Here is an 11,181-nt window from a genome sequence, read left to right on the forward strand (position 1 = left end):
TGCAGCGCACGCAAGGTCCCCCTGCTCAAGCCAGCACATGTCCAGGCCCGTCTGAAGTTTGCCAATGACCATCTGGATGATCCAGAGGAGGAATGGGAGAAGGTCATGTGGTCTGATGAGACAAAAATAGAGCTTTTTGGTCTAAACTCAACTCGCCGTGTTTGGAGGAAGAAGAAGGATGAGTACAACCCCAAGAACACCATCCCAACCGTGAAGCATGGAGGTGGAAACATCATTCTTTGGGGATGCTTTTCTGCAAAGGGGACAGGACGACTGCACCGTATTGAGGGGATGATGGATGGGGCCATGTATCGCGAGATCTTGGCCAACAACCTCCTTCCCTCAGTAAGAGCATTGAAGATGGGTCGTGGCTGGGTCTTCCAGCATGACAACGACCCGAAACACACAGCCAGGGCAACTAAGGAGTGGCTCCGTAAGAACCGTAAGAAGCATCTCAAGGTCCTGGAGTGGCCTAGCCAGTCTCCAGACCTGAACCCAATAGAAAATCTTTGGAGGGAGCTTAAAATCCGTATTGCCCAGCAACAGCCCCGAAACCTGAAGGATCTGGAGAAGGTCTGTATGGAGAAGTGGGCCAAAATCCCTGCTGCAGTGTGTGCAAACCTGGTCAAGACCTACAGGAAACATATGATCTCTGTAATTGCAAACAAAGGTTTCTGTACCAAATATTAAGTTCTGCTTTTCTGATGTATCAAATACTTATGTCATGCAATAAAATGCAAATGAATTACTTAAAAATCATACAATGTGATTTTCTGGATTTTTGTTTTGATTCCGTCTCTCACAGTTGAAGTGTACCTATGATAAAAAGTACAGACCTCTACATGCTTTGTAAGTAGGAAAACCTGCAAAATCGGCAGTGTATCAAATACTTGTTCTCCCCACTGTATATATGTGTGAAATTAGTTTTGATTTAGAATGGACCATGATCATGCACCTGTCTCAGAACAAAATGCACTTAAATAGCAAATGGAGGAGGCTATTCCCTTGGTTCATTTCCATGCCAGCCAGGTAGGCTATACTCCTGTTGTAAAGCTAAGCAATGTGCATAATATTAGGAAAGTTGATAAATAAATATAGTAGGCCTAGCCTATAGAAAGCTGATGGGATCCTCCTCTTTTTATTAGAGGCCATCAAAACTCTGTTTTCACGAGCAATTGCATAGCCTAAAAAGATTTTGCGCAATATGAGCTCACGGGCTCTCATTAAGTGTTTGATTACATTTACATTGATGTCTGATTAGAGAGACAATAGCGTGCTGAGTACCAGGGAGTTAGCAAGTCTGGTAGGCTACTAATGACCATCAGCAGCATCAGAGCTCGGAGAAGCCGAATTTGACTGCCATCATGACTCGTGACCACCAGTGTGGCGGTATTACGGTCACCGTAACGTTCTTGTCACCTCCCTGACCAAGGACCATCTCCCCGTTTGCTCAGTTTGGCTGGGCGGCCAGCTCTAGGAAGAGTCTTGGTGGTTCCAAACTTCTTCCATTTAAGAATGATGGAGGCCACTGTGTTCTTGGGGACCTTCAATGCTACAGAAATTTTTTGGTACCCTTCCCCAGATCTGTGCCTCGACACAATCCTGTCTCGGAGCTCTACGGACAATTCCTTTGACCTTATGGCTTGGTTTTTGCTCTGACATGCACTGTCAACTACACCACTATTGTCCTCCTCAACTTCTCTCTTTTCCTCCACATTGATTTCCCTCTCACCCTCCTCCTCTTGGACAATTACATTGAAAGCACAGGCAGGCTTCCCTCCAATGGATATTCTCTCATGACTTTTAAGACTTCTTAGCTGAGTGAATCCCTCTCCACACTGAGAGCAGTGGTAAGGCTTATCTCCACTGTGTGATCTCTGATGATTCTTTAGGCCTCCTGCGAAACGAAAATTCTTTCCACACAGAGAGCAGTGGTAAGGCTTCTCCCCTGTATGTATTCTCTCATGTTCCTTAAGGCGTCCGGAATGATTGAAACTCTTCCCACATGTGGAGCAGTGGAAAAGTTTCTCTCCAGTGTGTACTCTTTGATGATTCTTTAAATTAGTTGAGGAACTGAAACTCTTCTCACATTGAGGACAGGGGTAACTCCCACGTCCAGGTAGTCTTGATGCTGTGGAACTGGGCTCGTTGTCTGAGTCTGGGTTGGGGCTCTCTCCTGTAATAATATGAACAGATATAGAGAGTAAGAAACAGACTGATAGAAACAAAAGCTTTTAGCTTAACAATGCAGGATTCAACATTAATTTGGATTAACAGAGTATTGAAAGAAAGACTTTGCAAGGGGCTTGTTGCATTGCATCACACATAGATAATGCCATTGTCAAATTACAATGCATTGCGCAATGGTCGGTAGCCATTTTTGTCTTGTCACTCTCCTTCCCTCTTACACATACAGAAGCCTGAGGGGTAAACTACAAAGCAGAATCAATGAGTTAGCCAGCTAACTACCCTAAATATTCAGAAATTACTTTTTATTGTTTAGAAAGGTAAGCTTGAAATTGGTATATGTCTCATTGACTCAACAACCAAAAACATTTCTACGTTTATTTCTTAATGAACCAGAAAATCAAGTTATGTTAGGTTGTTTACCTCTCTGAAGCAAAGAGGATGTTAGCCTGAATTTACCTGAGTCCCTGTCCTCCTCTCTCTCTTCCTCGTCCCCCTCATCGATTTCTCTCTCCTCCTCCTCCTCTTTGACAATCACATTGAGTTCCACTGTTTGACTGCAGTCCCCCAGCTTCACTGTCAGCATCTCTGGACCCCGCTGTGAGCCTCTCTGGGCTGGAACTTCACAGCCAGAACCTGGTTCAGACATGGTAGGCTAGAGGTGGATCTAAAAAGAGGAGACCCAAAGAGTTCAGGGTGATTTTCACAAACCTAGATTGTGGTATAGCTCCAGAAAAGACAACAAAGATGTATCTAAGCTAGCTAACCACATCCCGTCCAGCAGAAACCATTTCCCCCTAAAAAAATATAAGCTTGACGGCAACAGGCAGTCAGACTAGGCTATAAGTAAAAAATAAAATAAAAACACTAGCTTTTGAGTACAAGCATATTAAAGTTAATATTCATATTACTAATATCTGATTCACTCAGTGATTGAAATTACGACCCCATCCTCAGTAGCCTATTCCAACATTTGCCTACAGGCTATTTGGCAACACAAGCATTTTCTTGTGTTAGAATTAGGGGCAATTCCAAGGTAACAGAGTGATGCTGAGACTCAGAGTTTTGTCGCTTTAAAATCTACTAAAACCCAATAAATGCAAAGTTAAATAAACCATACAACTCCATGCACAAGGACTACTTTTAATTTTACTTCATCCACTAGGAGCAGTGGTATAGTGTTGAGTCTTGATCGTCTTTAATAGTCAATATATACAATCACTCACTGTGATATAGCGTCACACTGGTAACACTCAATTAAAATAATAAAGAGCAGTGGACTGGTTTCTCCAACCATCAGCATAAAACTGTTGTTTTCCCAAAACCAAATTCAGTATTCAGCAAGGAGTAACAAAGTATTTCTCACACTCAGTAACCCTCAATAACCAATACCAAAACACAAGTTGGTGAAATATTAAAACAGTCATTCAACCATAACCTTGCAGATAATCAACCTTTGATTGTCATATAAACTGGAATTGAGTCACAAATAAAACTGGAATTGAGTCGCAAACTTAATGCTGGTGTTGGAGTTGTGCGCGGCCACGCAGTCGTGGGTGAACAGGGAGTACAGGAGGGGACTAAGCACGCACCCATGAGGGGAACTTGTGTTAAGGGTCAGCGTGGCGGATGTGTTGTTGCCTACCCTCACCACCTGGGGGTGGCCCGTCTGGAAGTCGAGGATCCAGTTGCAGAGGGAGGTGTTTAATCCCAGGGCCCTTAGTTTAGTGATGAGCTTGGAGGGCACTATGGTGTTGAATGCTGAGCTGTAGTCAACAAACAGCGTTCTCACGTGTTCCTTTTGTCCAGGTGGGAAAGGGCAGTGTGGAGTGCAATAGAGATTGGGTCGTTTGTGGAACTGTTGGGGCGGTATGTGAATTGGAGTCGGTCCAGGGTATCTGGGGTGATGGTGTTGATGTGAGCCATGACCAGCCTAGAGATGTGAGTCCTACGTGGTGATAGTCATTTAGACAGGTTACCTTGGCGTTCTTGGGCACAAGGACTATGGGGGTCTGCTTGAAACATGTAGGTATTACAGACTGGGTCAGGGAGATGTTGAAAATGTCAGTGCCCGCTGGTCAGAGCATGCTCTGAGTATTCGTCCTGGTAATCCGTCTGGACCTGCCGTCTTGTGAATGTTAACCTATTTAAAAAGGTCTTACTCACATTGGCTATGAAGAGCGTGATCACACAGTCGTCCGGAACAGCTGGTGTTTCATGCATGGTTCAGTGTTGTTGTTTTATGGTTCGTCGGAGGGCATAGCAGGATTTCTTAAAAGCGTCCAGATTAGTGTCCCGCTCCTTGAAAGCGGCAGCTCTAGCCTTTAGCTCAGTGCAGATGTAGCCTGTAATCCATGGCTTCTGGTTGGGATATGTACGTCACAGTGGGGACGACGTCGTCAATGCACTTATTAATGAAGCCTGTAACCGATTTGGTAAACTCCTTAATGCCATCGGATGAATCCCAGAACATATTCCAGTCTGTGCAAAAGTCCTGTAGCTTCGCATCCGCTTCATCGGACCTCTTCCATTTTGAGCGTGTCACTGGTACTTCCTGTTTGAGTTTCGCTTGTAAGCGGGATTCAGGAGGATAGTGTTATGATTTGGCAAATGGAGGGCGAGGTAGAGCTTTGTATGTATCTCTTGGGACCTCAGATCCTCAAAACGTTCTACAGCTGCACCATTGAGAGCATCTTGACTGGCTGCATCACCGCTTGGTATGGCAACCACTTGGCAACCGACCGCAAGGCACTACAGAGGGTAGTGCGTACGGCCCAGTACATCCCTGCTGCTGAGCTCCCTGCCATCCAGGACCTCTATACCAGGCGATGTCAGAGGAAGGCCCTAAAAGTGGTCAATGACTCCAGCCACCCAAGTCGTCTCTGCTACCGCACAGCAAGCGGTACCGGAGTACCAAGTTTGGCACCAAAAGGCTCTTGAACAGCTTCTATCCCCAAGCCATTAGACTGCTGAACAGTTAATCATTGACACCCTTTTTTTATGGCAAGTTTGGCACCAAAAGGCTCTTGAACAGCTTCTACCCCCAAGCCATTAGACTGCTGAACAGTTAATCATTGACACCCTTTTTTTATGGGCACTGACTCTCTTGCACTGGCTCTATGCACACTCACTGGACTCAACCCACACACTCACACATACAGTACCAGTCAAAAGTTTGGACACACCTACTCATTCCAGGGTTTTTCTTTATTTTTGTACTGTTTTCTACAATGTAGATTAATAGTGAAGACATCAAAACTATGAAATAACACATATGTAATCATGTAGTAACCAAAAAAGTGTTAAACAAATCAAAATATATTTGAGATTCTTCAAAGTAGCCACCCTTTGCCTTGATGACAGCTTTGCACACTCTTGCCATTCTCTCAACCAGCTTCATGAGGTAGTCACCTGGAATGTATTTCAATTAACAGGTGTCCTTTGTTAAAAGTTAATTTGTGGATTTTCTATCCTTCTTAATGCGTTTGAGCCAATCAGTTGTATTGTGACAAGGTAGTGGGGGTATACAGAAGATAGCCCTATTTGGTAAAAGACCAAGTCTATATTATGGCAAGAACAGCTCAAATAACCAAAGAGAAACGACAGTCCATCATTACTTTAACAAATGAAGGTCACTCAATCCGGAAAATTTCAAGAACTTTTGAACGTTTCTTCAAGTGCAGTCACAAAAACCCTCAAGTGCTATGATGAAACTGGCTCTCATGAGGACCACCACAGGAATGGAAGACCCAGAGTTACCTCTGCTGCAGAGGATAAGTTAATTAGAGTTACCAGCCTCAGAAATTGGCAATTAACTGCACCTCAGATTGCAGCCCAAATAAATGCTTCACAGAGTTCAAGTAACAGACACATCTCAACATCAACTGTTCAGAGGGGACTGTGTGAATCAGGCCGTCATGGTCGAATTGCTGCAAAGAAAGTACTACTAAAAGACACCAATAATAAGAAGAGACTTGCTTGGACCAAGAAACACAAGCAATGGACATTAGACCGGTGGAAATCTGTCCTTTGGTCTGATGAGTCCAAATTTGAGATTTTTGGTTCCAACCGCTGTGTCTTTATGAGACGCAGAGTAGGTGAACGGATGATCTCTGCATGTGTGGTTCACACCGTGAAGCATGGAGGAGGAAGTGTGATGGTGCTTTGCTGGTGACACTGTCTGTGATTTACTTAGAATTCAAGGCACACTTCACCAGCATGGCTACCACAGCATTCTGCAGCGATACGCCATCCCATCTGGTTTGCGCTTAGTGGGACTATCATTTGTTTTTCAACAGGACAACGACCCAACACACCTCCAGGCTGTGTAAGGGCTATTTGACCAAGAAGGAGAGTGATGGAGTGCTGCATCAGATGACCTGGCCTCTACAATCCCGACCTCAACCCAATTGAGATGGTTTGGGATGAGTTGGACCACAGAGTGAAGGAAAAGCAGCCAGCAAGTGCTCAGCATATGTGGGAACTCCTTCAAGACTGTTGGAAAAGCATTCCAGGTGAAGCTGGTTGAGAGAATGTCAAGAGTGTGCAAAGCTGTCATCAAGGCAAAGGGTGGCTATTTGAAGAATCTCAAATATAAAATATATTATGATTTGTTTAACACTTTTTTGGTTACTACATGATTCCATATGTGTTATTTCATAGTTTTGATCTCTTCACTATTTTTCTACAATGTAATAAATAGTAAAAATAAAGAAAAACCCTTGAATGAGTAGGTGTGTCCAAACTTTTGACTGGTACTGTACATGTTAACAAAATTATCTTGACTACCTCAATTATAATAATTTGATATTAAACTGATTATGTCAGTAAGAAGATTATACAATAGTCATGTAAACACCTTCATCTGCTTATCTTAATCGGTATAAGGTCAAAATCGAAGTAAGCATACCCAGATTAAAACACATGGTTTTCTGAGTAACCTTTCAAATTATTAGGACATGTAAACACCTTAATTGGCATTCCAGCAGTATATTTGATCTGCACCAGCAAAGCGAGCCTCCCTCTTAAGCGCCAGTGAAGTGAGTTCGGAACAACTTAATGTATGAGTCTTAGAAGTAGCTATCACATACAACATCTTTATTCCATGAGAGAATAATGTTATTTATTTTAGAGTCACTGTGAAACAATCACAAGCCCGCTTCTCTCGTATCCGTAATCAAACTAATGATGTTCAGCTAGAATGAGTTAGTAATCTGCTTCTATAGTCTGAGCTAGCGATATGTTCAAGCTCATTCATTTCCAGAATAGCTGTATTTGCGTTAGCTATGTTATCTGTTATCTGTTAGCTACGTTATCTGTTATCTGTTAGCTACGTTATCTGCTATCTGTTAGCTACGTTATCTGCTATCTGTTAGCTACGTTATCTGCTATCTGTGGCTACTTCTTATCGTTGTCAACTACACACTGTCACTGTCCGTTCACACTGTCACTGTCCGTTCACACCGTCACTGTCCGTTCACACTGTCAATATTCGTTCACACTGTCACAGAGTTTACACCCAGAGGAGCATCCCTGCTCATTTTGCGGCCCTTAAAGAGTAGCCAATCAGCTTAAATCCAATAGTTTTTTCATATTGGACACAAAATGTTTTGGGTCAAACTCATCTGTTTTGTATGTTATAGAGTCTAGTGAGTAGGCTGGACCCTGGTTTTATGGACACACAATCTATTATGTACGGTGCAATATTTATGTCCAATATGAAAAAACAAGTGGATTTAAGCTGATTTGCCACTCTTTAAGGGCCGCGAAATGAGCAGCGACACTCCTCTGGGTGTAACCTCAGTGGATTTGGAAACTTAAAGTGCTCCAGATAATTGTGTACGGTCCAATAAATGATAGGAGTACACACACAAAAAACATTGTTGACCATTTAGGCTTGGAAAAATGTACAAATAAATCACATAATATCTTATAGAAATACATTTCATTATTATTTGTATGATAACAAGTATAAAATATATAGATAATTCTGCACATTTTCGCACTAATTATTCATTTAGAAAGTATACACAGAGAGGAAGAGAGAGGCCCAACTTGGCTGCATTTATGTCTCCCTCCAGCAGGGGGCGTTTTTCCCCCGTTGTTTCGCCCACCAAGCAAGGAGTTTTTGTATGGAGGTCAATGAGAGTGTCTCGAATTTGGTCAACAACAAAAAAGCAATGGCTTATTTGCTACACAAAGGTTTATTTGATCGAATAGAAGTTTGGTAATCCTCCTTAAGTCGTTATGAGTGTACTGATATAAGTAGGACACTATATTGGAGTTGTATTTTAGATAGCTATGCATATTCATGGCATGAAGCTAGTAGCATAGCATCTCTCTCCATTGAATACAGGCGGTTGACGTCAACAACCCTCATTGAATATTCAAAAAAGGATTACAATAATGAGATGTATCCACCAATCCAAAAGAAAGGATAGGCGGGAGCTAGACAGCCCACCGTGCCGCTTTGTGGACAACCACTCACATTGTTAGGGCGGAGAGACATGTATCTTCTCAGTATATCCTTAATGTTTGGCATACATGACGGGACACTTATTCTGAAAGGATTCCAAAAGATCCGTGACGACCACGGCGGTCCAAGAAGCGAGTAGACAGAAATGGCGACTGTGCTTGGATCTGAAAGCGCGGCTAGCGAAGTGTGTGATAATGAAAATAGAATGATAATGAACGGAAAATAATGAAATCAAAGAAAGGAACAAAATGAGTCTAGGTTGTAGTAGAAGACAAGGACCGGTCCCATAATGCATTTGGGAAATCTATTTCTAATACCGAGAACTGTGAAGAAAGCAGTGGGAAAGGTGGATTCAATCAAGGTGTTGTGTCGATGAAGAACAGAAGAAGCGTGCACTGGATCTGGCAAAATTGCCTACTTCAGAAGTAACCTGTATTTATCTTTGGAGCAGGGCGCTTGCCAAAGGAGTTATAGCTGGAGTCTCTTTGGATATAGATGACGAGTACCTTAGTCAGAAAATCCCAGGAGTGGTCAGTGCACGTCACCTGACCCGTGTGGTAAATGGAAGGAAGGAGAAAACGCCTATCCGGGATCATACTCCGGACTTCATTGAGTGCCCTGTTATGGTCAAGGAGGTCGAGGTGTCAAGGATCAGGGCTGTACAGCGGATCTCCTATGTGGAGGCGGTGAAGAGAGTCGAAGGGGCAAGAGGCAACAGTGTTGAAGATATGGAGGTGGATGCATTGCAACCAGTTGCTAGTATTTTAAGTCAATTGCGTTATCTGGATACACTCATTGTGAAGAAGGTGGATTTTGTGGCATTTATAGCCACAGTGATTAATTGTACAGCACAAAGTGTCTAAGAAGTCCAAGAAGCTGGATATCATTATATCTGCAGCCAATACGTTTTTGGGGCTCCAAGACTTCACGGTAGAAGCACTGCAAGGACTATTGTCGCTAGGAAATGTCCCGCCCTCACAGGAGTCTTCTGAGCCTGTGTAGGGACCTGATTAGAAATAGTTAGTTTTTTACATAAAAGCAGGTTGATTTTGTTCAGTTAATTTCTTTTTTGATAGTTTGTATGATATATATATATATATATATATATATATATATATATATATATATATAATACCCACATTATTTCCTTTTTGGGATCCTTATTATCCATCCCCACAGCAGGTGGCGGAATCCACATCGAATTGTTGCTAACGCCATTATACCATAGTGCTTCTACATCTGCATTGCTTGCTGTTTGGGGTTTTAGGCTGGGTTTCTGTATAGCACTTTGTGACATCTGAAGATGTAAAAAGGGCTTAATAAATAAAATCTGATTGATTTATTGAAGAAGAAGATCCGTGAACCGGAAGTACTTAGTTATTCTTGCCTGCTTCATAGCCGTATTATTTTGATGGAAACCCGAATTTTGCTTCTTATGTCGACATTCCTTCTTAATTTGTTTGAAAACGTTATGGAAAAAGGGTTACGCCTTGATCACACCACCAGTATCATTGCATTTTTATACACCAGAAGTACATTCAGTCATTTCCAAGGGAACGCTGCGTTTGCTTTTCAGCATTGCAGAGGCATTGGGTTCTGTGTGGTGCATTAATTGAATTTATCAAAGGTGTGGATAAAAGTGTATGCGTGGTCGGTTTGGCAGAAATTGTAGCTGAAGGTTGAACTTTTGTTGCACACATATCCAGATGATGATGCAAACATTTTGCGCAATGACACTGTAGGTTTGTTCAAGGGATTAGCTGTTTAGTTTAGCCGGGTAGTTTAGCAACGGTTAATCCTGCTAATTTTGCTAGCTAGCTACCTAGATAATTAAACCAAATATTTTTGGGTTGGCTAAACAATGAGCAGCCGATTAGCTAGCTAGCTAATTCCTCGCTACAGTCATTTTACTCACGACGAGACTACAGCTGGCTAAGTATGAAATGAAAGTCACACGTAAACCGTGACCCTGAAATGAAGTTAGCATGTTAGCTAGCTAACTACACAAATGGATTGGACGGGAGATGTGTAGCTAACTTGCTAACGGCTAGCTAGCTGGGATAACAACAAAGCCAGGCCGCGGCAACCACTACCGTTTCATCATGGAATGCGTTGGCTTACAGACCGTGCTAAAAGCATAATTTTAAAATGTTAGAAATTAGCAATAGGTTACCTGAAACTGATTTCCTGTATCTAATTGTTTGGTTGAAAAGAACTTGAGGAAATTGTGAGATCTCGTAGAGCAAGCGGAAAAATGTCTTCAGTTTCGGAGTGCGTTTGGTCTGGATTATGAGATGCGGCAGGAAATGTTCGTGAGCGTCGTATCAGCGTAATCATTGTGCATGTTTTGCTGGCATCTCTGACAGAAAGAAGTCAGGCAAAACAAATGCAAATAGATTTTTCAACCATAACAACTGTCATTACAGTCTATTTCTATCTGCAGTGTGATGTTATATTATTCCAACAGTGCAGTGTATAACATCTGTTATCCTTATCATTTACCACCATGCTACTATACT

General features: G+C 42.4%; 1 protein-coding gene across 1 annotated transcript; it reads right to left on the reverse strand.

Moving 5' to 3' along the window:
- Positions 1–1,415: 1,415 nt before the first annotated feature.
- LOC311120513 (uncharacterized protein) lies at positions 1,416–10,917 on the reverse strand (the record flags this gene model as incomplete). Its single annotated transcript, XM_084195098.1, has 3 exons — positions 10,836–10,917; positions 2,647–2,854; positions 1,416–2,176 (listed from the first exon to the last, which is right to left on the reverse strand). The coding sequence occupies exons 2-3, from the start codon at positions 2,834–2,836 to the stop codon at positions 1,416–1,418; spliced, it is 951 nt and encodes a 316-aa protein (XP_084051224.1). The 5' UTR covers positions 2,837–2,854; positions 10,836–10,917.
- Positions 10,918–11,181: the final 264 nt, after the last annotated feature.

The sequence above is a fragment of the Coregonus lavaretus genome (assembly GCF_964263955.1).
Source record: "Coregonus lavaretus genome assembly, contig: HAP1_SCAFFOLD_47, whole genome shotgun sequence".
NCBI classification, from domain to species: Eukaryota; Metazoa; Chordata; class Actinopteri; order Salmoniformes; family Salmonidae; genus Coregonus; species Coregonus lavaretus.